Source organism: Sceloporus occidentalis, unplaced genomic scaffold (genome assembly GCF_023333645.1).
Source record: "Sceloporus occidentalis isolate IW3139 unplaced genomic scaffold, rSceOcc1.0.p SCAF_9, whole genome shotgun sequence".
NCBI classification, from domain to species: domain Eukaryota; kingdom Metazoa; phylum Chordata; class Lepidosauria; order Squamata; family Phrynosomatidae; genus Sceloporus; species Sceloporus occidentalis.
In genome coordinates, this window is record NW_028316989.1 from 4,619,122 (window position 1) to 4,646,959 (window position 27,838).

The 27,838-nt window shown below is 42.1% G+C and overlaps 1 protein-coding gene across 3 annotated transcripts; it reads left to right on the forward strand.

Moving 5' to 3' along the window:
- The first annotated feature begins 325 nt into the window (after positions 1–325).
- SLC25A37 (solute carrier family 25 member 37) lies at positions 326–26,057 on the forward strand. Of its 3 annotated transcripts, XM_089538767.1 has the most exons (4): positions 326–508; positions 14,787–15,015; positions 18,649–18,705; positions 19,571–26,057. In XM_089538767.1, the coding sequence occupies exons 1-4, from the start codon at positions 359–361 to the stop codon at positions 20,089–20,091; spliced, it is 957 nt and encodes a 318-aa protein (XP_089394893.1). In that variant the 5' UTR covers positions 326–358; the 3' UTR covers positions 20,092–26,057. The 3 variants fall into 3 exon arrangements, with proteins under 3 accessions (XP_089394893.1, XP_089394894.1, XP_089394895.1); XM_089538768.1 differs by lacking the exon at positions 326–508 and having other exon boundaries at positions 14,922–15,278; XM_089538769.1 differs by lacking the exons at positions 326–508; positions 14,787–15,015 and adding an exon at positions 15,285–15,398.
- Positions 26,058–27,838: the final 1,781 nt, after the last annotated feature.

The window sequence follows — 27,838 nt, forward strand, 5'->3', positions numbered from 1 at the left end:
ACCCCAACTGAGGGAGTTCAGCTCAGGGAGAGGCCGCATCCCCGCCCCCGCGCTCAAAACAGAGAACCCTCCGCCTTCCTTCCCTTCCGATTGGCTCTGGGGCCTGTCCATCGTGGATTCCTCCCCTCTCCTTAACGTTCTAGTAGCAATGCGCGGCCGCCAATCACCTCCAGAGCGACACCGGCGTTGACCAATGACTGTGCGGGCGCTGAGCTGTGCGGCGCGGCCATTGGCTGAACGGGTCCTGAATAGGCGGAGAGGGCGGAGTCTTGGAGAAGTGAACTTTCTTCTTGGCCGCCGCTGCTCTCAGTGGCTGCCGGGAGCGGCGGCGGGAGGTCGGGTGCTGGAGGGGCTCCTCATGGACGGCGGGGAGGGCGCCGGCGCCGCGGAGGACGGCGACGGCTACGAGAGCCTGCCGCCCAGCGCTTCCCTCTCCACCCACATGACGGCCGGGGCGGTGGCCGGCATCCTGGAGCACACCGTCATGTACCCGGTGGACTCCGTCAAGGTGAGGCATGACGGGGTCAACCCGGGTGCATCCCGCGTTAAACCCGTTTTAAAGCCGGGGAATCCTGGGATATATGCATTAAAACTTATTATTATTATTATTATTAATTATTATTACTCATATTGTAAGACACCTGGATCCACCCAGAGAAGAGGGATATAATTAAAGTATTATTATTATTATTATTATTATTAAGGTTGTAGTCCGTCTTTCAGTCCAATTCATCTGATGCTTTAAACCCCTTTTTTCACAAGGTCAGTGCTGGAGAAATCTCTGGGACATTCATGGATACCTCTTGTTTTGTAATGAAGCACCTGATGCATTGCTGCTAATCAATATTTTTTCTCAACAGATCTGTTCTACTCAATATATACATATATATGTATATATGTATGTATATGTATTCATAACCAAGGCATAGTGGCTTGAGCGTTGGACTACGACTCCGGAGGCCAGGGTTCGAATCCCCCGCTTGGCCATGCAAACCCACTGGGCGATAACCACTGGAACTACCCTCCTATCTGTCAATGGGGATGCTTTGATTGAGATTTCCTGCATGGCAGAATGGGGTTGGACTGGATGGCCCTTCTTGGGGTCTCTTCCAACTCCATGATTCTGTGAATCCTGGGAGTTGTAGTTTGTTTTGGCGCCAGAGCTCTCTGGACCTTGGGCAAGTCACACTCTCTCAGAGGAAGGCAAAAGCAAGACCCCTCTGAACCGATCTTGGCAAAGAAACAACAACCCAGTTATAGGTTTGGGTTATAGTTATAGGGTTGCCAAAAGTCAGAAACCACTCGACGGCACACAACAAGTGCTCATAGTAAAGTAGCTTACTGTATATAGATGCCATTGACCTCTGAAACCAGCAATATACACAAAAACATTAATATAAACCTAGTTAGCAAAATGCAAACAATCAAGTAAGAAAGCGTTCGATCCACAAGTCTTTATCAAATCTTGAATATGCTTTGATCTGTATATTCAGGACTTGGTTTTGACTTGTGAGTCTAAAGCTTTTTAAAAGTCCATGCAATATACTTGGATGGGAGGCCGCCAAGGAATACCAGGTACTTTAGGCTGTATTTCAAAGGAGGGCACTGGCAAAACCGCCTCTGACTATTCCTTGCCTAAGAAAACCCTGTGAAACTCATGGGGTTGCCATAAGTCAGCAGCCAACTTAATACATGGTTTATAAGTAATGCTTAGTATATGTGGAGAGACACAAGTGCTGTGTGGATGTTGCATTGCATGGGCTACAATAGCTCCCAACATCTCCAGTCATCAGGTTGGTGATGATGGAGTTGTATTTAGACACACCTGGAGGGCATTGGTTTTGGAAAGCATTTGTTTGGTTGAACAGCAGAGCTGCTTATTCCTCTCTTCTGCTTTGTCATTTCAAAAAGTGGCAGCTGTGGCCAAACTACTTGCTTTCCTTCCATGAACATTGCAAAGTAGGAGGTTGCCCAAGGTGGGCAGAAAAACGATGCTCCATCACTTGATTCAAGGTGTATATTATGCAAAGTCATCTGAATTATTTGATGCATGAGGCCGAGAATCCAAACAGTCCTATTTCTTGACATGCAGCCTTAGGGGTGTTTTCATATGCTGTTAGTACAATGGTGAACATATTCACTGCCATTTTGTCCCTTTCTCTCAATTGCAGGTACAGTTCATTCATTTGAACATAGTATCTGATGTGAGCCAGGACTCGGCGGTAAAATTTTGCAACAGATAGCGAGCGAAGGTGGAAATATACACAGATGATAACATCAGACCTTGGTATTTTTCAGTTTCGTTTGGGCTGCCTAGTATCTAATGAAAGACCATTTGCTGTATTAAATTCACTCCTACAGCCTTGGTTAAATTCAGTCTTGGTTGTGCATGTGTTTGCAGGTTGTAACTTCTTCAGCAAATGTGAGAAGTGGTTTGCTTTCTGGCACTTCGTTGTGCAAAAGCAGTTGGGCAGCGAGTTTTGAGTCAGATAACGTCATGGGTGTGTGTCTGGTGCGATTGCCACATTTTTGGTTCGCGGAAGCTATATGTTTCCCTGCTTGTATTGGGAAGTGTACTCTGCTCTGAAGGAGAACTAAATGTGCTCCTTGGCAAATGTGTAGGAGCTTGAGAGAAAAAGGATGCAGTGGCTTCTCTCCCCATCGTTGTCCATGCAGCCAGTTGGTGATATCCAAAATCTAATTTTCGTCCCATCTCAAGGATTCTTCCATCACATTACTTAACTTTGGAGTAGTTGTATGTACATAGCCTTATGCTGGTAACTTCCATAGGAGCGCGTCCTACGTACCGGAGAACACTACCCACACTGGTGTAAGAAAGATTTGTCTCTGTGCCATGTAATGTACCGTATGTTGTGTGCCTTCAAGTTGTTTCTGACCTATGCCAACCCTATCATGGGGTTTCTGGTGTTGCGAGAGTGTGGCTTGCCCACGGTTCCATTGTCGAGCGGGGAATCAAACCTTGATCTCCAGAGTTGTAGTCCAACATTCAAACCACTTCGCCACACAGAGCTGGCCATTGTTTGGTGCCTTTTCAACTTGTTGAGGTTTTGCCTAGAGGGTTTCTGCTTTTGATCACAACTGGGGAAATATTTTAGCATGCTAGAATCAGGCGCCGACATTTTAGAAATGTTTTGTGTTTTTTAGGCCACTGTTGTGTTTCAGAATGTCAGGGGTCTAGACTCTAGACTCTAGTCAATTTTTTGGCAAACTGATGTTCTCCAGATGGTTTAGATTACAGCTGCTGTCTGCTGCATAGCAGATTGTCTAGGTTTATAGGAGTTGACAGCACATCTAGAGGGTCCCTGGTTGCCCATCCTGATCTACATTCTCCACGTTGGAGTTGACAATCTTTGGCTCTGCAGAGGTTGTGGCCTGCAGTGCCCATTAGTCCCACCAAGCATGGCCAATGGGACTTCTAATGCAACGCCTCTGGAGGGCCAGAGGTTTCCCAATTTTTTTTCTGGTAGATGTTCTTGACACTGAACCAGATTTAGTCCTTCCCTTTAATCCTGGGGAAGTGGTCTTAGTTGTCCAGTGGAGAGCCAGGAGAAAGGAGGAAGAATTTGGTCATGGTGAAGTTCTGTCAGAGGAGCAGGTGGCATAAAAAAACCATGACAATGTGGTTTTTCAGAGGTCAGAGTCCAACTCCGTACTCTCCCTTTGCAGCTTCCACTGTTAGAAGGAAGAGCCGGTTTTCCCATTCAAATGTCAAGTTAATAACCAAGCTTATGCAACCAGGTAATAAACCTGTTGGACCCCTTTGCAAGGTGGATTAAGCACATTAGGTTGTTGTGAGAAGGGACAGATATTAAGCATTGAGAAGCAGTAGTGCTGGCTGCAAGGTGTCAGGCCTGTCTCCTTGCAAGCCTTTTACGGATGACAGCATGGATAAGATTCAGGAGAGCCTTTAAGAATGATTACAAAAATTAAAATCAGAAATAAACATAGCACACATCCCAATAAGTAGCCTCTCTGAGAGTGATTACAAATTAAAAAAACTGCTTGAACAAAAATCTTTGCATGCCGCGACAGAAGCAGGGAGGAGGCCAAAGTCTAGCCCTCCGTGGAAGGGTGGGAGCAGCTACTGAGAAGGTTCCCTCAATTTATGGTGTCATAAATTGGAAATGAGGCTGGTCTCCATGTGTGCTTGGAAGCTTACCCTCTGTTCTTCCTTTTTGATATTGCTTAAGGAGGCATTCATGAGTTTGGAGAAGGGTTATGATGCTCCTATCACAGTGAACTGTTGGTTGGGAACCTTGGTTCTTCCAAATTGGCTAACAACCTAAAAATCACCAGTGTTTTGGCCTGCAGCCCAGTTGCTCTTAGCATGTCTATTGGCAAGGGATTGTGGGTGTTGCAATCCAAAGTGCCTAGCGGTTAAACATTTCTCAACCTCGGTGATAAACTATGTTTAACACTGACGTCTGAACACAGCCAGTCCTGTAATGTCCAGCAAAAAGGACAGCTTTGAATTGCAATCCAAAGTATTGTACAGGGTGATTCAAAAAGATTGGTGCAAAACCGAGTAAGAACAACTTTACTTTTGCACCCTTCCTTTTGAGTCACCCAGTGTATAATATCTAAGCAGAAGTGATGACTTGCAGAATCTCGGGGGATGATTCCTGCACACTAAACAAACTTAAATTGTTTCATCAAAAACTGAAGCAAGTTTCTTTGCTTTGGAGAATCACAGCCAGCTGGCTTGTGGAAGGACATAAACTATCTTTAAGCACCCAGTTTAATTTTTCCGATGTGGAGATTAGATAGGTTTAAGTGATTAGAGACCTATAAAGTGGGGCGGCTACAGAGGGGAGTTCTCTTGTCTTACAGATTTCCATTTAGTGAATTTGCCAATGTGACTTGATAATTTGGGTATGCATTTGACAGGTGTAGAGGAAGAAGGAGATCTGGCCAGCAGTATTCACTGTTTGTATTGCATTATTGGAAACATCTTGAAGGCTTTCAACAACAACAAACTTTACTGGAGCAGCCAAGTCGATAAATAGCTTCATTGTCATTAGGCAATTAGGACACATATTGATATATCCTAATTACAAAAACATAGTGTCCTTTCATCTGGTGAAGACATGTAAGGTCTCACTTGTCCAGAATAAGTGCCATGAGCAACAGGTGGATTGTTGGCAGCTGTAATGTTGGTCTGACTCCTGTAACATCGTCAATATTCATAGCTTTCTAAATTTAAAATACTTTATAAATATTCTTTCCACAGAGGGGCTAAGAGGTATGCTTAAAATATAATTCAAAAGAAAAATCTGAAATGGATTAAGTAGCTTTAATAATATGCCAACTGTGCAGTAATTGAAGTATGTAATGTAGGTTATAAAATAACAATATGCTGTAGACTGAATTCTTGTATATAAATGCTCCTGAAAGTGAATACTCCTGAACACAGTGAATTTTATTTTAGAGAAGACATGCATAAAATTCTGTAACAAACAAACAACACTTTTTCTTGTTACTGTTTTGTTGTTGTTGTGTGTCTTCAAGTCATATCCAACTTACCACGACCCTAAGGTGACTCTTTCATGGGGTTTTCTTGGGCTGAGACAGTAAGACTTGCTGAAAGTCACCCAATGGGTTTCTATGGCTGAGCAGGGATTCGAACTCTGATCTCCAGAGTCCTAGTCCTACACTTAAACCACTATTCCACTCTGGCTTTTCGTTACAGTTTACCAAACCAGTATTAGAATCCCTTCACCTGTTGCAGATAATCTGCACTAGATCCCAGTCTACCCCTGAACTGCTGCCTGGGTTAGTTTTTGCATGGTTGGCTTTCCTAGTTTTGTTTTCATTTTCCAATGGGACTTGTACTGTCTTTTAGTCATTTAACAGTCGCCCATGGGTAGAGGTGAAATGCTTCAGTTCTGTCTCTGCAATGGGACATAGCACATAATGCCTCATAGTGACTCGTGAAAGAGGAGGAGCCCTCGGCAGCTATTTCAAAATGCTTTGGCATGCTTTTCCCGGACCACGTGGCCAGGTCTTGGCAGAACTAACTGTACACAGCGCAGTTCCACATGGTTTACTAGCGTTTTGTGTTTAGGAGGGTGTGAGGGGGGGGGGAAGCATGCTTATCTTGTGAAGAAAAGGTGGTGGTGCAGCTGTCAGTTCCACTTCTGTGGAGGAATTTTGGGAGGCAGAATTTCCATGTGACAGAGGACATTGCCTTCAGACTGTGCACCTTGATGTGAAGTACAAAGTACAGTATTGAGTGGTGGCTGCCTCTGAACTGTGAAGCTGGAATCCTTTTCTGCTGTGAACTTGCTAGGCAAGCAGCCCTCTTTTTTCAGTCTCCACATCTAAGATATGGCCATAACATGCACCTACTTTACAGGGAGATCTTGCAGCATCTTTGAGATTAACTGGAAGAAAGAATTTGTTAGTGTGGGCTTTCATAGACTTAAGTCTGCTTTCTCAGATGCATCTGAGGATTTAGGCAGAAGTCTACCAAAGCTCATGCTGCCAACTTCTTTCTTTCAGTTAGTCTCAAAGGTGCTACAAGATCTCTCTACATAACTCATTCTACTAATACAGCTATATTTTTGAATTCGGCTTTACAGGGTAGTTGTAAGCATTGCCAGGAAGTAGTGCAGGGGCGCACAACTTGTACCCTCCCAAGGGTTTGAGTATGTCCTTCATTGGTGTCCAGATGTCCTTCCCCTCTGCTATAACTGAATTCCTCTGTGAGTTTCATACAGATAGCTCTTTTCTGCACTGCTTCTAACAGAAGGAGACAGAAAGTATGTGTCAGAACCTGTGGTGGGTGCGATAGAGAGAAGGTTGCTGACTTCTTCATAGTAAGAAAAGAGGAGCATTGAGAGCGAGTGTGTGTTCATGTGCTCAGTCAATAAGACATAATGTGTGTATATGCTACCTCCAAGCCCCAAGCCAGCATCCCATGTAGCCTATGGAGATGAAAAGGTTGTGAATCTCTGTGGGTGGTGGCCTTTGAACACTTGAAAATGTTACACAAGAGCTTTTTCCTCTATCCTCAGCTAACCCTGCATGCCTGTGCTAGGTAAGTGTGTTTTCAGACTGTGTCCCATGGAACTGTGCTCTTCCTAGATATACCTTGGGGTTGGGTGACACTGCTGAATGAGGAGATCAGTACAATGGTCACCTCTAAAAATGGGCTGCCCCCCATTACCCAGTTGCAACCACAGCTGAGAGTTTGCAACCACAGCTGAGAGTCTGGTGTATTATACCCCTCTGTTTCAAGTATTCAAATGCTAATGGCCCGTCTAGCCAAAATGGCAGCACTCATTCTAGAGAAAGGGGTATCAGTGGACTTGATGGATGTCCAGGAATGCTAGAAGTGCAGGATGAAGGAAGGATGGTTAAGAGGGATGAGCCTTAATCCTCCCAAACAGATTACAGTAATTTGATCTGAAATTAAAACAAACAGAAATCTCTGTGTGTGTGTGTGAGAGAGAGAGAGAGAGAGAGAGAAAGAGAGAGAGAGAGGGATGGGGAAGGAGGGGGGAATAGGATGGAATATTTTAGAGAAGAGTGCTGATAAATGTGATATTTGTTGGACACAAACATCACATGCTGCAACACACAATTGTGACTGGTTTACATAGGAGCTATTGTGACATTCTAACAAGCCTGAGCGAGCTGTGAGTATAATCTGAAATGTTTTCCAGAATTGGCTCCAAAGGGCAGGAGTTTGTGGCAGTTTTGGATTGGATTTCCTTTGACAGGCAGGCCCATGCCAAAAGCACAGAACATTCCAAAACTGCAGGTCTTTCAAATGCACATTGCTTGGAAAAGTTACCTTTTTCCAGACTACAGTCCCCAGAATCCCTCAGCTAGCATGGCCACTTTCTCTAAGCTTTGAATATGCACATAGTTTCCCCGTTCCCCAGCATATAATATTAATTAACTTGTTCAGAAAGAGATGACTTTAAGCATGGTATCTGTTGCTAAGACACACAGTTCTACATGACAATATCTGGAACCTCTGTGTGTTTAAGACGGTTTCCTCCTTTCTTAGAAAATCCAGATGGGATGTCAAAACTGAAAAGTAATGACGTTTGTTTTCTCCTCTCTGCTCCCTCCTATTTCAGAATTAAATTACATTGTAATTGTAAGTGCAAGAAGTCCTACCTATATTGTATTTGCAGAGAATTTTCTTGGCAGTGGGAACTGTCTTCCTATTTAATGTGATTTAATGTAACTGGAACAAAGGAGTTTTCAAAGAAGTAGCTGTGTCAGTTCCTTGCAGCATAAAAAGGAGAAAGGGAGGGACAGGAGGAAAAGAAAAAGGAATGTAGTAGCACCTTTAACTGATGTTTATCTTATCATGAGCTTTTGTGGATATCGACTTCTTCACATGCAGTACAGAGTAATATTAAAGTCTCATTTTATAAAGCATATTTACAAGTATATAGTTGTGAGAATGGGAAACAATGCAGTAGGCTCCAGAAATATGCCAGTTATTACTCTTAAAATTTTGAAGGAGTGTTAGGTGACATATATGTGTCAGACTTTTTGTGGCCAGTAGGTAATTGATGTGTGAAAGCAATAAATCTGCTTGTTAAAGTCAGTTTCCTTGAGTTCAAACCCTTCTCTGAAAAAATTGCTTTTGTTGCATGCACTGTAGTGTGAGCTCTTGTATTAATAAATGTAATGTGCATTTAAGCCATTGACTTCATTAATTTCTCTGCTAATGGATTGGGATTTGTTAATTGAATTCAGTTGATCTGCTTCTCTTTTCATTCTTTCTTTGCCATTTCCTTCCCCAAGACAGGTTTGCCTTAGAGGTGCCATAAGTCGGAAACAATTTGAAGCCAACACCATGCATGTATACATACCACCATAACCGTACCTCTTGAATCATGGCAGTACAAATGAGAGAGAACTTGGTTTCTGTTTGTTTGAGAAGAATTAAACACAATTCACTGATTTCATACTTGGGATAGATGAATTTGACATTTTAAAAATTGTCAAATTAGAGAAAGCAAAATGGACAGGTTGCTGCCCCATCCATGTTTGTCTGGCTTGGGTTTCATGATGTGACTTTTCGTCTCTGCTGCAAACTAAACTAAACTAAGAATACTTGTCAGAATAATTTAATGCCCTGTTATTTACCTTGATCACGTTGCACCTGCGTTGCTTTTTAAAGTGAGGCAAGCATTCAGAATTTAAAACTATCATTTACAGAGTATTAGCTGATGCATGTAGTTATTCCACAAAATAATGGAGGTGTTAAAAATAAGCTCCTTGGCTTAGGGAGCTTGAAATGTAAAGCTCAACAGAAACAAGAAAACTGAGAATGAATTGTTAGAATGACTTGCAGTTTTTCACTTTCATGGGCAATAAAATGTTTCTGTCCATAGTTTTTGCAATGTAAAACAGTGGTAGGCATTTTCAGTGGGTCTGGGGGCCAAATTTCTGTTAGAATTACTTTCCAGGGGATAGGGGAGATGGGGGGGAGGCCAGAAGTTGTACCTCCTCCTGTTTTGATAAATCTGTTTTTATGTTAAAATAGGGCACAGGGGCGTTGTGATGTATTAAAAAGGTGAGTCACTATTGCTGGAGGCCTCCGTAAGAGGCTGTTAACTGGGTTTTTTAGCCAGAAAAAGATGATCCAGGTGAGGGGGAAGGACTGCACCATACTTATACTTTGCCAACCTCTTTTATGGAGGAAGCTGGCATTTCCTGGTCCAGACCTATGGCTTTCTTCCCCATCCTCATCCTTTCCTGTATGTACTCACTAACTTTTCCCAGCAGGCTTCTTGATACTCACTTGCTATGGCTGCTTGCTTGAAAGGGACGATGGAAGAGTTGCAATACCAGACATGTACTTTGCCAAGGTAAACTTCAGCTGGAATCCCCTAGAGTCTGCTTTCAGCTTGCTTTTCCTTCTTGCAAGGCTGCGATTCTGAAGGTGATTCATCCAAATCTTTTTTTTTCCCCTGTTAGTTTTTCTGGATTTATTCATTACATTTATATCCCTCCTTTCCTCCAATAAACTCAAGGAAGTCTACCTGGCTCTAGTCCGTCCTTTTTTTATTTTCACACAACAATCTGGTAAGGTGGGCTTAAGAGAAGGCCTAAATACCTTAAAGGCACCAAATCCCATCTGATCTTTGAAGCTAAGCATGGTCAGCCCTGTTTAGTATAACAATATGTTTCTGCTAAACGTTTTAAAAATTAACGAATGCTCAGTTTGTTGCGTATTTACTTTCATATGAATATAGGAAGGTTTTCTTGTTCCGACATTTTGACCAACTACATTGTTTTTCTATCTAACTAGCCTGATGAATCACATGGTGGTGGTGGAAGTACATTGTGTAACCATTCTGCTGCAGTAAATTTGATATTACTGGTTTCCTTTTACATTTGCCATTTATGAAAGAGATGGAGTTGACAGTTTGGTGTATGAACTCCACAGCCCTGCCTTACACAACTTCTCTGAAATTACGTATCTAGACATAACTCCAGGCTACTCCAGCCAGATTCCTGCCTGTCTCTTCATCACAAAGTTGGTTCCAGAACCCCAGGGACATCCTTTCTCCATCTCATCTGGATTGTTGCTTTCTCTCAGTGGTGAAAATTGTGATGGATCGAGAAAGTCTAGTTTGCTTTTCAAAACATGCATTTTTTATTCAGACAAACCTAGGGAGTTAAGAAATAGGTTTGTTTCTGAAAGTTTTGTATTTTGAGAGGAAGGGGTGGTTCTGTGCAAATTTATGTTGTAGTTGAAGTTGTTAAAGCATAACTTATTTTCAGGGCTAAAATATTTTAATTATTTTTCACCTAATATTTTGCTTGTCATCCTCCGAGGCTGAGAGAGTGTGACTTGCCCAAGATCACCCAGTGGATTTACATGGCCAAGCCAGGATTCGAACCCTGGTCTCCAGAGTCACAGTCCAATACCGACTGGTATTCAATTCTATATCTTTACACAAAATGTGTTCACTGTGGCAAAAAAGTTAACTAACCGGGGGGGGGGGGAGACAAAGGAATGATTAGATCTGCAAGATATCATGTCAGTTTGTCTGTTTAGGGCTCTGCATCATGAGCTCATTAACTGTTGAAACGTCTAGTCAAGTGAAAAATTGGCTATTTCAAAAAACCCCAAATCATTTATTTTTGCTAGCCATGGCTTGCCTCTCTTTCTTTGAACTTTTTTGGTTGGCTGGAGGGAGAGCTTTGGCAGGTGTGGCTTCCCCTTCCTGGGTGGTGTAGTGATGGGATCTGTCATGCCTGCAGAGCAGCTTCCTGCCATAGAAGGACTTAAAGATCTGAACAGCAGAGTACCTGAAGAACTGACATAAAGAAGAGGGCGAGCAGACTTGATCTGCTACCTAGAGGGCAGGAGTAGATTTCCTTGTTTGGGTAGTTTTCAGTTGAACATTAAGAGGGATGTCGTAAAGGTAAGAGCAGATTGGCAATGGAACCAGCCATCCTAGGACAACGATATGGAACCCTTTTCCCTCCAGGTGCTTTGGACTACAATTCCTATAATCCTGTAATGTGAGCAGTACTGATTGGGGCTGATGGGAGTTGTAGGCCAAAACATTTGGAAGGCCAGAGCCTTGAAGCAAAGGCTGGACAGACATCTCTAGGAATCTGCCTCTGGATCTTCTGTGTGGACCAAGATGTTGAACTTCAAGTCTCCCTCTATTTTGATTCTTATTGGGGCAGCAAAAGTTGGCCTCCAGCTGTTGCTGCATGGCAACTCCCACCATGAGCTATGCTGGCTGGGGCTGATGGGCCAATATCTGCAAAGCCATATTTTATCTACCCTGGTATAAATAATGGAGTAGCTGTCTATTTCCTTCACATACAAGGTGGTTTCTTGCATTCTGTTGCTCATCTTTGGGGAAGAATACTGACATTTATGTAGCCAAAATGGTAGGAGCCATACTCAGAAAAGGCCTTATCAGGAATGTTAGGGACAAATGTGAAGGTGGTTATCCCAAAGCAGCCAAATGGCCATAAATTGCTGAATGGATTAGAGGAGAGAGGGAAAGTCTAAAACATCTGGAGGACCAAAGTTTGGTTTAGAGAGATGATACGTAACGCTCTGCTCCAGACTGCATAATATGACTTGGAATAAACCAAAACTTAATGCATGATTAAGTAGGCTTTTGTCTGATGTGGCAGTTGTACTTGAGATAGGAAAAGAAGAGCGAGGGAAGTAGCGTTGCATGCCAAGGAGGACAGGTTCTCCCTCCTTGCTCGACATGCTGTTGGTGTAAAACTTTCAAATCTGTCTCACAGACAGGATAATTTTCCTAATTGTGTAAACAAGTTGAAGGACGCACTTTACATAAACCTCCTTGTGATGTAACTGGGTGTGGTGCACAAGTATTTCAAAAATGCCCCCATTCCATTTCCCGCTCTGCATTCACCTCTGTAACCGACTGTCCCTGGATGTTGATCCATATTTACATTGTGGGCTTAATTAATAAATTGGTTTTTTTTTTTTGTTTTGAAGGGAAAATCATTTTAAAAAGCATGGCATTCCTCAGAATAATCTGCTTTAAACGTTCACACATTGGGCAGAAGAAACCCAGTCCAGATCATACTCCTTATGTAATGAACTGTTTGATGTTTTTGCATCTGTAAGTCTGTGATAACATAATACAATGGTTCTCACTGCCCCACGTGTCGAAACGCGTCCACATCCATAAGAACTAGAAGTTTCAGCAAAGAAGTATGACTTCTTAAACCCCTGCACCCTAAGGTTTTCGGGGTAGGTGAATATCTGCTAGAAGAGCTACCTGTTAAAGGCTGAACATCAGCCATTTAAAAATCTAAGTTTATACTGGTCAGTGTGGCTGTTAGTTTCACTTGACATAAAGCATTTTTGTTTAAAAAAGTAACAGGTATAGTTTTTCAATAATCTCATGGAAAGCTAGGTACCAACCAATTACACGATTCTTGGCAACTAGCAAATTGGCATTTATCTGCCGTAATTCCTGTGTTGTATTTCATGGGGATTTGCAACAACCAAGACAATCTTCTAGGATTAGATTTGCATGCCTTTTTGTCTTTTAAAATAGGGGGTTGTACTGAAGAGGGATTTGCTGTGTTGAGGATGATAAGAAGGCCTTGATTTACACCTTGTTGTTACACTGAGGCATTATTACAGTGGCAGAAGGAAGAGTTCTCTTGGCTTAGGCAGTGAGTGCCCTGCGATGGCACAGCATGATGCTTTGCCACTTGGTGGTTTTGCCTTGTAAATTGGAATGCAACTCTTCAAAGGAGAGGTGCAGTGTAGGAATAGTTTCATTAGGCTTGAATAGACTTGCTGGGTCCATTTATGGCAGGTGCAACAACCCAACCCTGAACTAGTAGAAGCTGTCCGTCTGGCTATTAAGGGGGACGCTTGGGAATGGAGAAACATGTTCAGAGCTTGGAAAAGTTATTTTTTGGTACTATAATTCCCAGTTCTGTACATTAACATATACATTAGGACAAGTTGGAGGATTCTGGCAATTATAATCTAAAAAGTCTCTTCTCTGAGCTCTGTGGATAGCCCTCTAGAAGTTGCTGGACTTGATCTCCCATTAGCATGAAACAGCATAGCTAATGGTAATGCGCTCTGTAGTCCAAAAATATCTGGAAGGCCACATGTTCTCTCTCCCTGATATTAAAGTAGAAGGTATGGATTTAGGTGGGCTAGCCAGTCAGCTTACGTTCCTCGAGAAGAAGTGGATTGATAATGCAAAAGCTCATGCTAAAATCAAAATCAGGCTTAAAGGTGCTGCTGCGTTCCTTTTCCCCCTTCTTCCTCCTCCCTCCCTCCCTTTTATGCTGCAAGAGACTAACTCAGCTATTTTTGTGAACTTGCAGATCTACTACAAACATCTGGAAACCTGCCAGTGGACTCTGATCTACCTTTTTCTTGCCCCTAGACTAAGTATTATGAAATGAGACAAAACTCTGTCTTCTGTGGACAAAGAAAAAACAAACTTCTGCTTTGTATCCCACAGGCAATATTAGATTAATACACACCAGCATGTTGTAGTGGTTTACGTGTTGAACTAGGACACTGGGAGATCAGGGTTCAAACATAGTAGTTATGAAGTGTCCAAGAACCAATTTTCAATGTTTTCCCGCTGACTAGTAGCACACCCTGCTGGCATACTGTTGAAGTATGTGCCATTGCCTTTATTTTTCTGTCTGTTTGTGTTGGGGGGTGGAAGCACTCATAGACTTACTGCATCACATTATTTAGCTACTGGTAAATCTCCTTCTAAATGATATGGACTAAATCAGAGGATTTCTCCCCCACACCAAGTTGGTACCCTCCAGATGTGGTAACTCTCCAGGGGTGTTTATCAGAAGTTTGTTCCACCTGATCTTTTGAAATTTGAAATGTTAGGCATTAAACACGAGATCTCTTGGTTGTGAAGCAGACTCTCTACCAGTGAGGCATGGTCCTTTTTTGGAGTGATGATGCATATGGTGAAGAGGAGGGGCTAGAATACCAGTCTCTGTGCTGGTACATCAACTCCCATTGTGCTTCACCAGTGAAATGAGATTTTGCTGTCCAAAATAGCTGGACAGAATCAGGTTGGGAAAAGCTTGGTTAGATGGTGCAGTCCTTTGACCTGGTGTAAGGCAGCATTATAGTAGGGAATGGGTCATAATGATAGGACCTTCCTCTAGGAAAGCAGGGGCTCTCAATTCAAATATGGATGCTCTGAATAATTTTGGAGCTGGGGATGGAACAGGTGATCATTGCAGTTCTCCTAATGCTTCCTCACTTCTTTTGTTTATAGACCCGGATGCAGAGTTTGCAACCTGATCCCAAAGCCCAGTACAGGAGCGTGTTTGAGGCCTTGAGGAAGATTGTCCAAACGGAAGGCATCTGGCGGCCTTTACGCGGGATCAACGTGACTGTTGTTGGAGCGGGCCCGGCTCACGCTCTATACTTTGCCTGCTATGAAAAAATGAAACGCACTTTAAGTGACATTATTCACCATGGAGGGAACAGCCACCTGGCCAACGGTATATTGACATAACCACCCTGGGGTGTCATCCTGGCCCCCTTGGCTCTCAAGTTGCGTACTTTTTCTCTCTCTCATGGTCTGCCATCTTCAGCCTGCATTTTCTGCTTCTGGAGAGAAAGACGCTGGGAAAGACTCCTCGCTCGGCAACCTAGGCTCTCTTGCTGCATTCAAACTGTTGTCTATTTTCCACAGGCACCTGCAGTTTTAGAGGAGCATGCCTGAAGAATGCCGAAGATATGTAGTCTTCCAGATCCTATAAAAGTTAGATGTTGTAAATCATTTGACCATAAACACCTCATGTGGGGGCACTGCGGAACCAGTGCCTTAAATAGCTTGTCAGTCTAGCGTGAGCATTTCTAAGGGTTTGCTTCCAAAATTCAGGTTTGCTACTGCTAAATCATGTTCAAAATTGTGGTTATCTTATGAACATAATCACAGTTTGGCTACAGCAGTCTGAGGTCGGTCTCTCAATCAACCTATTTATTCCTAAATAAAACTAAGCAAGGTATTTCTGGAAGGCGGCAAGCCCTTATTCCAATATGTGGAAGTATTGTGGCATTTGGAAGTATACTGTTTCTCTGGAGGTTCTGTTTAAGGCAGGAGTAAGGAACCTTTGACCCTCTAGATCTTTTGGACTTCACCTCCCAGAAATACCAAATAGTATGGTTGATAGCAAGGTGTTGTTGGTGCTGTAGTCCAGAACATTAGCAATGCCAGTTTCCCCATCCCTAGCTTAGAGTTCATGATGATATTCACTCTTTTGAAGAACTTGAGTGATTTATGTTAATTATAACATTTTCCAGTCTTCCAGTCAGCAACTCACAAATTTGTACTTACCTGAATTTTTGTCGTCTGAATTTTTGTTATCAAATTAATGCAAATAGCTTCATGTTAAATGGATTTGTATTTCAGGCTGGATGGTTTAGGGTGGAAACTTACAGAATATTTCAAGTCTAGTGTTGTGTTGGTATTTTTTTAAAAAATACGTTTCTTTAAAATATTGTTTTATTTGCATAGCTTGGGAACAAATAATTGAATATGCCTTATAGTTGGGATAACATAGATATACGCATAATGCTTATGGGGTTAAAATTGCTTAGATCATGGGATCTTGCAAAGAAGTGCTATCTCATTCCAGTTGCCTGCCAAATCAGAAGCTAGTTTTAGTGTGTATCATTTGCATGCTTGGGACTTCTAACCCTCTTTGAAAATAAGGACACCTCAGAACAGGATAAAGCATCTCGGTGTGTGCTTAATTCCCTTTGTGCTTCATGAACTGTATTAACATTTCTAAGACTAAAGTTTCTTTATTTCTTCAAACTTTTAAAATTTACTGAAAGGATTGTTATAGACAATATAGTAGTTGGCATGTACTGTATATCACAGAATGCTTCAGAATGAAGCTTTTATTCTGTGATTACCCTTCCCATGTCAGTCAATTTGATGTTCTCATTTCCAATGCCTTACCAAGGGAAAAATCTTTTAAGAAGGAAAAACTAGCACACTACCTTTTGACTGATAGCATTAAGAATCTTCCATCTCTTGACATCCAAAATTGCAAGACTAATAAGAGTATATGCGAAGAGTGAGCTTATAAAGGCTACTTAAAAGGAGAGTTTGCCTTGAGAACATATGTATATACTGTCGGCCATCTGTATCCATGGATTCTGCATCCATGGATTCAACCAGCCATGCCATGAAAATACCCCCCCCCCCCCCCAAAAAAAAAAACCAGTTCCCAAAAGCAAACCTTGATTTTGCCATTTTATATAAAGGATACCATTTTATTATTATGCTGTTGTATATTATGAGACTTAGGCATCCATGGACTTTGGTGTCCTCGTGTGTCCTGGAGCCAAACCCCAGCAGACACCAAGGGCCCACTGTATGTTATATAAGTTGTAACAAAAATAATTTCCCCCCAGTCCTGGTGATTCTGTCTCACACCGATCCCTCAATAGCCTCTCTGCCTCCTAAAAGTCACTGTGGAGGTCCGTGGAAATCTTGTCCCTCCACTTTCCCCAGAGGGGAGCCTCATCTGAACTGTAGTTCCTTCTGGGAATAGGAAAAGCCCTTCTGTTTGTGTAATAGGCAAGGAACCATTAGCTTTCCAGGTGTTTTGTACTTCAACTCCCAGAGGCCCAAGCCAGTCTGATTAATGGTAGGAACTTAAGGCAGGTGTGGTTTAAACAATCTGGATGGCCGCCACTGGTTTACAGCATAGCCAGCCTAGATCCAGCCCGGTATGTTAAAATGGTCATGCTGTATTATTGACATGCATTTTCTATATCATTTTATCCACCTCTAAAGAGTCCATTACATTTAACATAAAGAAGGAATAGGAAGAAGCTGCAGTTTAAATGAATAATACATTTTTTCTTCAGCCTCTTTTGATTTTCATGTCCTTGCATTGTGGTTTCACTTCAGTGCGACTGTCCTGTTCTTCTTTCCCTGCTTTAATTCTGCAGACTTTATACAGTCATTGCACAGAAGGAAGATGTATTTAGAAATCACTATGGAGTGGTTGTTTCCTCTAAGGTTACCACAGGCTGAGGTAGTAGAAGCAGTTTATACTCAAGATGTTTGTACTTATCTTATACCTAATTTCCTTGTGATAGAGCTGATCAAAATTGGAACTGTATAGCTTTTACACCTGTAACAAAATAATAATTGTGCTTGTACTTCTATACATTTCTAAGATAGCTATAATGTGCAACTTACATTTCCAGTGTAATGGGCAACTCTGGCTTGAGGAAAGGTCCAGATCTTCATACAGAAAGAAGCATTGATTGGGAAGAGAAGAGGAATGTTAACCTCAGCATTTGTTCCTGGCTTTGTAGACCATGATTTATGAAACCTGAAATGCAAAACTTGGAAGAACAACTCCCAGATTATCCCAGTTAGCCTGGCCAGTGTTCATGCTGGTTGGGGGATTCTGGAGGTTTTAGTGCAATAAAATAACATTTCCAGACTCTCTTCAAGTGATCATCCCAGATAGGAACAGTAAAGATTGTCTCTGAGCTACTTGAAACTTTGTGTGTTCTTGCACCAGCTGCCGTTTGGTTTTGTGAAACCTCTTGTTCCTTAAGAGGTTCAGCAGCAACAAATGGCATGAATAAAACAGATGGTTATGATGGTGATGGAAATAGACCATTTCTCCTCATAGATGGTTCTCCTATGGCAGTGGTGGGTGGGCAGTTTTGACTCTGGAAGTTACTGGACTAGAGCTACCATCAGCCATAACTAGCATTGAGGGATGATGGGAATATAGCATTGTCTGGAGGGCCAAATGTTTTGCATAGCTATCATGTACCATGCTGGATTTTCTTTTGCATACATGGTGTTGAATGCTTTTTGTACAGGCAGGATTAAGTTTTGTAAAGAACAAGTTTAGGAAAATTAGTTTTTGAACTACAGCTCCTCCAAGCTCTCAGTCAGCTTGGTTAGTTGTGATCCCAAAAGGTAACTTTTCAAATCTGTGATAAAAAAATTAGTGGCTTTGGCCTGTGAGTCCAAATGGAATGAAATACGGCATCTGTATTGTGCATTTGGAGCTCCACATTTTGAGCACACAAGAGCCATGTGAGAATGACTTTGTGAAAGGGGATTGTCTTGTTTCTTTATTTTGCAGGAATGGCTGGGAGCATGGCTACCCTACTCCATGATGGTGTCATGAATCCTGCTGAAGGTAATGCTGTTGAGTGTGAATGATCCAGTAGCGTGGAGAAGAGGGAGATCCTAATAAAAGTATCCGAGTATCTGTAATAATCACCTGCTGTGATTTTTGAGTATTCACCAAATACTTTCACCTTTGATCATTCTGATGGATTGGTTGGTTGGTCTTATCTGCATATTGGGGATTAAGAGAAATAAGTTTGCCCCTGGCCAGCCTTTCCTGACCTGGCACCATCCACATATGTCAGATTACTAATACCATCAACCATAGCTGTTCTTGTTATGTTAGCTGGGGCTGATGGGCATTTTAATTCAATACATCTGGTTAGTTTGGAGTTGAGGCACACTGGCTGATACTGAGTCAGATCATTAGTCTACACTTTGGTTAGAAAAATTGGACCCACCAGACATTTAGAACTAACATCTCCCAGAAACTGTTACCATTATCCAAAATATCTGAAAGGCTTAATCGAGAGGTGGAGAAAGTGTGGCCTGTGGGCTGCATGTGGCCCTTAATAATCCTATTTTTACAGGCTTTGATGCCTCTTAAGATACCACTGGAAACATCCAGACCTTAGTTTACTACACCATTTTACTGTGCTACTGTATATAATGGGACTTGAGCATCCACAGATTTTGGTATCCATAGGGGATCCTGGAACCAAATCCCAGGGGATACCAAGGACCCACTGTACAATCTACTTGATTATTCCTGCCATTATTATTGTTCTTCAATTAGTACATTCAACCCAAATGAAAATTGATCTGACATTCTTTGTGTTTTTCTATTTCTTTCTTTCTTTGCTTTGCTCACCAACCTGGCTTGCAACACACTGAACTTCGTTGATCCTCGTTTTGCCACTTTGTGATGGCACCAGTGGTGAAGCAGCGCATGCAGATGTACAATTCTCCATACAAGACTGTCTTAGAGTGCATCAGGACAGTGCACCGGACTGAGGGCTTGGGCGCCTTTTACCGTAGCTATACCACACAGCTCACCATGAACGTCCCCTTCCAGGCCATTCACTTTATCACCTATGAGTTCATGCAGGAGCAGATCAACTCCCGGCGACAGTACAACCCTCTCACGCACATTGTTTCAGGGGCTGTGGCAGGTGCTGTGGCGGCAGCAGCCACAACTCCACTGGACGTTTGCAAAACTCTCCTCAACACCCAAGAGAACATGGTTTTGAGTTCTGTAAACATTAGCGGGCACCTGTCAGGAATGGCTAATGCCTTTAGGACAGTGTACCAACTGGGGGGTATTGCGGGGTATTTTAAGGGAGTCCAGGCACGCGTGATATACCAGATGCCTTCAACTGCCATCGCCTGGTCTGTTTATGAATTCTTCAAGTATGTGCTTACAAAGCGTGAGTTGGGGAAAGGAAGTCCATACTGATGGATCTGGCACTGCAATCCAGAATCTCCTGAGACAGTGACATCTCTGTGTCTTCATACTCTCACCAGGCTCCTTGAAAAGGGTTCTGGTTGGATTCACAATTGAGTTCTGGGATGTGTGTATGTATGCGTGGTGTGTAATTTGAAATTCTGGAGGAATTCTGTTCTCTCCCCACCCCCGCTTTTTGCAAAACCAAATTGTTAAAAGAAGCATTCTTAAAACAAGTATTTATAGTTTTTTCCCTCCCCACTTGTGGATTTGAGAACTGTGGTAAACATTTATGCTTGTTTCTTCCGGAGAATGCTTTGGGCATGACCCAGAGGAAAAGTGGGAGCTGGGCTTTTCCTGCTTAAGATAGAAAGGTGAACCCTTTTAGCAAAACTAAGTTTTATATTGAGAAAGGTGATATACATGGATAATGTTTATCTTTTATTTTTCTATATTGTGAATTGGATTGTTTTAAAAGAGTCAAAACTGTGTGAGTGAGTGAGTGAATGAAAAGGATTTTTTAACTAAATGGTGAAAAGCACTATTTGCTGCCTCCTCGCCTCTTGGAGTGGCTTTAATCTTACCTTTCCCCAGCTTCATAGTGGTAGAGAAGCTGGTGTGTGTTTTTCTCTTTCTCATACCCTCCTATGCTTTGTAGTTCTTAGAATATCCAGCTTGAAGACAACTTGAAATGACTTAAGACATTGACTTATTGAGGTTCTACCTTAACTTGTGAGTCTTCCCTTTATTGTGTCAGAATCAGTGGTCACTTCTGGTAATATTAACCGGTTTTCACTACTGCCAAGTAGCTTAAGTCTCATCTTTTAGCAAACACTTTAAGGTATCTAATGGTACTTAACCTCTGCCTCCAACTGCATCTCAGTTCCTGTGTAGATTTTTAATTCCTTCCTATTTCTTACTGAGTTTCCAGTCTGTTTTTCCTCCTGCCTATCCCCTCCCTTGCCAGGCTTGCAGGTATGTGCAGACCTTTTGCACTAGCGTGTGTAAGTTAATGCCTGCAAGTGTGTGCAGGAGTGGGGCACCAAGTTTACATTCCCATAAGGCAGGGGTGGGCTACTGTGATCCTTCTGATGTTTCTGGTCTGCAGGTTCAGTGGAGAGGGATTATGCCCTGCCTGTGGGTACTTTAAAAACATCTGGAAGGTCATAGTTGCCCACCCTTGCCATAAGAGAACTCTTAGAGTTAAAAGAAGAAAAAAGACTGACATGGAAATGCAGCTGTTGGTTGCATTGCAGCACTAAAGCCTTGGAACCGAAAAGCCTTAGCGAAGGAGAATGTGAAGTCAAACTTTGCTCCAGAGCCAAAAAACAACAACAAAAACCCACCCTGTGTGTATCTGTGTGCATGTACACCTTCTTGCAGTTGTTTGACCTGCACAAATGAAAGTGTGGAATTGTTTTAGCATTTGCAGGAGTGTCATGTGTGCTGCTATGAAACTTTGCAGCTTTTGTAGTTTTGTCCAGAAATGTTTTGTCCATTGAATGTGCGCATTGGGGTCAACGATGCTTTCCCACTGGTTATGCTGTTTGAGGCTGATGGGAGTTGTAGGGCAAATCATCTGGAGAATCAAAAGTTCCTCATTTCTATTTTATAAACTTTTGCAAATTTGGAATTTCAGTTGGATGTGTTCCCTTGGTCCCATTGTATTTGCTATGTCGCCTCTTCTGAAAAACTTGACATTTGAAAACAAGAGTGTTAAAAGGAAGAAAACAGCTTTGTGACAAACAATGTATGGGGGGGGGGGGGACCCAGAAAAGACTGTTTTTTCCAGAAATGTCTGCTTGGGTCACTACACTTTGTAAACTTGTGAGTAATTGGTTTAAGAAGGGAGCCTGTGGCTCTTTCTTAATAGTCCTAATGCACTTGGCACGACTGGTCTCGAGTGCATGTAGCTAGTTGCCTTAATTATGATTTTCAGAGCAAATATTTAACTCGATCCAATAACTGTGGCCCTCCAGTTTTTGTTGAACTCCAGTTCCCATCAGCCCTAGCCGACCCATGGTGAGGCAATGCAAGATTATCTCAGCAGTGAGGTGTGATGGGACTAATAGTTCATCAGCACTTAGAGTCTCAAAGGCTCCCCATCCTTTGGATTAGAAATTGTGACATTAATAACTTAAGGTTCTCCCAGGCCTCTACTTTTCTGCCACTGGGAAATGAAATGGGAAGGACCTCCAGGAAGTAGTATTTGGATTAGTTTTGATGGTTAAGGCTGCTCTGGCTGGTTCATGACATCACTACTTCACTACATTTGCCTTATTTCCTCCCCTTATTCTCTTGTTATTTGATTCCCTTGGTTTCCCTCCTCTTGACGTGCTGCAGGCAGCAAAATGAACACACAATATGATTGAACACACATCATGTTTGATCCTACCTATCCTGGATGATCAGGTCATTTCACTGATTTATTCTTCCCATTTTGGGCTCACACTAGCTATTGCCACAGAGGAAGAGTGCTGAGGATTGCAATGTGAAGGTCTAGCAGTGGACCAGAGCTGGGTGAAGTTACTCTTCTGGACTACAAATCCCAGTCCTGGCTAGGAGATACTGGGAATTCTAGTTAAAAAAGAAATAACTCAGTAGTGGACTTGATATAATGAAAAACACTACTCTTGTCCTTTCAGTGTGGATGTATGAATCAGATTAGGCAATCTAGTGTTTTGCTATCCATAGGAATGTCTTTAATTTTTCCTGTTTTTGTAAGATCTGCCTCTTGTAGGGATGACAAGTCTGAAAATGACATCCTCATGTGACACCTGCCTGGCATTTAACTGATCAAGTTTTTACCCCCTATTCCTATCCATAAACTATAGTAGGCAGCTTTTAAAAACAATATATCCTGTGGCTTCATAAAACTAGTTCCCTTGCCCCACTATATGGGTATTCCTAGAGCATACCCAAACATAGGGATGGATAAGGTGTGACCTTCCAGATATTGTCCAGTTCGGTCAGCATAGCCAGTTGTGTGGTATGATAAGTAGTGTAGTTCGCAAACCTCTGGAGGAACACACAAACCATTATCAGTGCCAGACCAGAAATAGAGGGTTCTGGTTTAGATGATCAGACTAGGGGTGCACACTAGATTTTCCAAGATGCCTATTGTGTTGAATCACTCCTTATTAAGAATTTTGGATCATGTGTTTGTTTCACTGATGGCTTTCATAGCAGGTATATATGGAAACAGAAGGCTAGTCTGTTGCCAAGCTTGCACTAACATGAAAACCGCTTGGATAGTACTTCTCAGTGAATAGGTTTTCCGAACATGCGAGGAAGGACTGAAGGTACTGCTCAAAACCTGCAGTTAGATATTTGCTAGCATGTACTTACATGTAGGTTTTCAAGTAACATGGCCGTTCTGACTGCAGACACTGGCCACTTGGAGGTCATTGCAGGGTACTGACCATAGAGAAAACACTCCAGTATATGGACTCTTGGTCTTGAGATGTATTGTTGAACAACTTCATGTTGTTGAACTATTATTTCTGTTTCTGTTTGCAGTGGATGAGGCCTAAAGGCATATTGACTAAAAACAGTATTAGCCAACGAATGTCCCACCTCAGAACTGCATTTTTTTTTTTTTTGGCCAGGGAATCAAACTGATCTTTGATTACTGTTTTTATAAGTGAATGTGCTGGTATTATGGCTCCCTATCTGTTCAAGCGAAAATGAACAATGAGAAAGGCTATACAGTCCATCCACTGTGCTATAGATGAGGCCCACTGAATTCACTGTGAGAATTGCATAGGATTGTATGTTAGGTTGCAAAACCCATTTTTCATCCTTTTAAAAAAAACCCAGCTTCTTAAACACTGTATTTGTAGCCTTTTAAAGGAAGGGTGTGTGTGTGTGTGTCAGTTTTTGTGTTTAGTCTCTTATGACTCCCTGCAAGAATATTGTAATTTCAAATCCACCATGGTCTTGAAGACAAAATTCCAGTTTCATTAACAATTTGTCGAGTGTACAAGAATGTGGCTCCATGTGGGAGGTGAAAGCATTTGAGGAGTGAGCACACATTTCCCTGACAACCTAGATATCTTTGTGCAGGGAAAACTGAATTGAATAACTCAATTGGAATGTGTTTAATCAATTACTGCTCATTTCTGTCTGAAGTGCTACAGCCATGATATAGGCTCATTGGTTTCATGAGTCTTGGATGCTAGAGGGCTCAGGTCTGAGGCAATGGTACATTCAGAACATACCTAGGCTAACCTTTTTCTTTTTCCCCTCCCTTTGTACAGTAACTCTTTGGAAAGCACAAGCCCAAATCTGTCTTGAATGCACCATGCACAAAATTAGTTGTTTGGATCCAAGCTGAGGTTTCTGTGAGCAGCTCAGACTTGTTTCTCCCAAGAAAATGGCAAAAAAGCCATGATGAAAGTGTTGCATGGGTCTGTGGCCAGTCTGTAGCATGGAACAGATGCCAAATGTGCTTAATTACTGCAGGTTGTATTTTTAACATGTACAGACACTTCTTAATATGCACAGAGCAACCCTCCAAGCTAGCTGAAAAATGGCCTGTGGGAACAAAAATGTCTGATGTTTGTTCATGTTGGCTTGGTTTCCTTATGAGCAAAGAAGAGTGTGAGCAAGGAAAGCATAAGCCTGCCCAGTCAGGGATCCATTACTACTAGTATCATGGATTGCTCATGCTTTAGAATATGTGTGCATGTGTGAGATGAAGCAAGCTGTTGTGGGATGGAGATCTGGGGGCTTAATGTTTTGTGGCACTTGGGCAAATGACTGCAAGCGGAGCCAGGGGCTCAAACAACCAGACCTAACTGTGACCTCACCCAAAATGCTGCTGGCTTAGAATTCCTTAAGGCCAAACTACACATGATAGTAGCAAATGCGTGCCTTCAAATGCAAGCCATTCCCAATTGTGTAAAAAGGATGTGTGGTTTTAAAATGCAGAAGAGACAGGGGAGTGGGGCAGGCAGGTTGGTTTCTAAACCTTCCCAGGTTTATCCCTGAAATCTCAGATGTCAGTTTACCAGAATTAATTTTCCTAGTGGGGAACCTGATTTAAGAAAGAGGAATGTGTGTGGGAGAAAGACAGGTCCAGATGATGCAAAGGGCCTTACCTAATCCAGCCACTGGTTCCCAGTGGTCAATTAGATACCAATGGGAAGCCTATCAACAAGATACAGTGAGTCCCATAGTACCTTCTTGATTGTATTCCCCAGCCACTGGTGTTTGAAAAGTGTTGCCCCTGATTCTAGTGGTATTACGTGGCTACTATAAGTAGTAGCTATCAATAGCTTAATCCTCCATGAGGAGCCCATGGCATGGCTGTATGCACTTTGGATCTGAGAATGGGATCCTTCAGTGCATTTCTCACTTGAAGAAACTTAAATTGAAATTAGAAATTTTGCTCATGCTTGTTAGGAAATGTGAATGTGCTTTTAATGTAGGTCTGAATCTAAGATATTACCAGTTGCTAGGTTGGCTTTCCTCTGGTGGCCTGATGAAACAAGGTGTCACATCAGCCATAGGTGTGTCATCGGCCCTAGTTCTTTGACCAATATATATGTATTGTGGGATACACAGTATTGCTTAACATTGTCAGCCTGAAGCATATCCACTACAACATTTGCACCATCATGTCTGGAGCCTGGAGCTCTCTGTTAAGAAATGAAAACTTTATAGCAGCTAAAACGTTATGTCGAAAGAACTTGTACAAAAACCAAAATGAAACTTTGTACACTTGGAAGCGCACACATCGCTGCTTTTTAAGCTACAAATGCACACTTTTTTTAAAAAAGTGAATTTTTAAGTTGGTGTTTTACTTGCTGTTCTAAAATGGCCTTTTGATTAATTTACCAATGTTGGATTTTGAAAAGAATGTACATACATATAGATATATTTAACAGGGCAGGGAAAAATGTTTTTTCTGAAGTGCTGCTACAGTTAAAACACTGGAGCTCAAGAAATAAAAAGTCATTGATTTGTTTGCCATAGTTCTCTTGAGTGGTCTTTTTTTTTTGCTTTTGGTGATCAATGGATGCATTCAATGGGACTGGGGCAAAACATGTTTTGTATGTTGTTATGTTTGATATGATGTCTCTACTGTCATCCTATTTTTTTCAGCTGCTTTTAAAATGTCCCGATTTCTCTCTTCCTCCCATTTTTTTTCCTCAGCTTACTTTCAGGCTCATTCAGACTGATTTAAAAGACCAAAAAGTCCCAGCTTTCGTTCCTTTTCTTTCTGATTTTGTTTTGGAAATCCACATATGTTTATCCTAGAGTATTTTCTGTCAGTTCTCATTACGATCAGATACTTTTTAATAACCAACTCCCTAGCTCAGTTTATTTTAACTCGGTATGAAATTGGAAAGACCAGGAACAAAATCTAGGCTCTTTCAGTCGGTCTGGAGCTGATCCCAATTGCTGTGAACTGAGTTGGAAGTGCAAAAGTAGTTTGCATTCATCTCGACAGAGAGGAGGAGGTAGAAACCATTACTGAAAAATACATTAAATGATATACACAGTCTCTTAGTCCCTCTTTTTCTGGCTTGCTTTGGTGTTTCTTCTTGCTTTCCACCAAAAGGTGGCAGGATGCAATCATTATTTTTGTGGTGGCTTCTATGATTTGCAGTCAAGGATTTGGTAGTTTGCTTTGATATGCAACTGGAAGACATAACAAGAATACAAAGTCAGTTTTGTTGACACGCACCTTTAACAAAACCCATTAAGTATAACCCTCTGTAAAATAAAATGCCTTTGAGTATTAAATACTGGCAGGATCCAGATTACTAATAAATTAAATAGACTTTAATGGGTGTTTGTTGCTGTTGTGTGCCTACAGGTTGTTTCTAACTTATGGTAACCCTAAGGTGAGCCTATCATGGGGTTTTCTTGGCAAGGTTTGTTCAGAGGAGGTTCACCATTGCCTTCCCCTGAGGCTGAGAGAGTATGACTTGTCCATGGTCACCTAAAAGGAATCGAACTCAGGTCTCCAGAGTCATAGTCCAACACTCAAACTGCTGAAAACCAGTATGCCATGCTGACTAAATACCCAACGTTTCACAAACACATTATTGGCCACCATTTAACCTTGGCTTCATCTGGCTGGGCCAAGCTTTGCCACAGCGATTCCTCTCCCAAGCAAAGAGGCTCTTGAAGATGTGTATCTTTTTCACACGCTATCATGGAAAGAGTTCAGCGCCTTCCACTTGCTGGAAAGGTGATTCATGCATGGCGTTTACCCAGCTTATGCAATGATGCCTTTGGGGGGAAGTACTACTTCAGCATGCCTGACTGCTATGTCTGTCATTGCTCCTTGGGACAGTCTTGAGGATGTCTGCAGAAAGCAGCGGAAGGTTAACAGCTCACAGTGAAGCCAAACAGTTGCTCAAGCCATTGGGTGGTGTGCTAGTCTTCTAGGATCAGTTTTCTTGAGAGTCTGAGGGTTTGCCAGAATATTTCAGGCTGCCCTGGATTATCCTGGCCCCAAATTCCTCCTTTACCTGCTGTGAGTTTTTTGCAAACAATAAGCAGCCCTATACAGCTTGGGTCTAGGCTATTTGAATGATTGCATCTCCCTTACAAACCCATTATTGCTCTAAGATCATCACATTTCAAGGACTCTGTAGAAGATTCGGAAATGTTTCTGTTTCCTTGTGCAAGGGGATGCAAGGCTTACTTGACTTATTATTCCATTTCACATGGAATTGTTACGCTTTTGGATAAAAGGTTTGCTGAATCAGGTTGAACTGCTTTTCTCTTTGTGGTGTAAGGA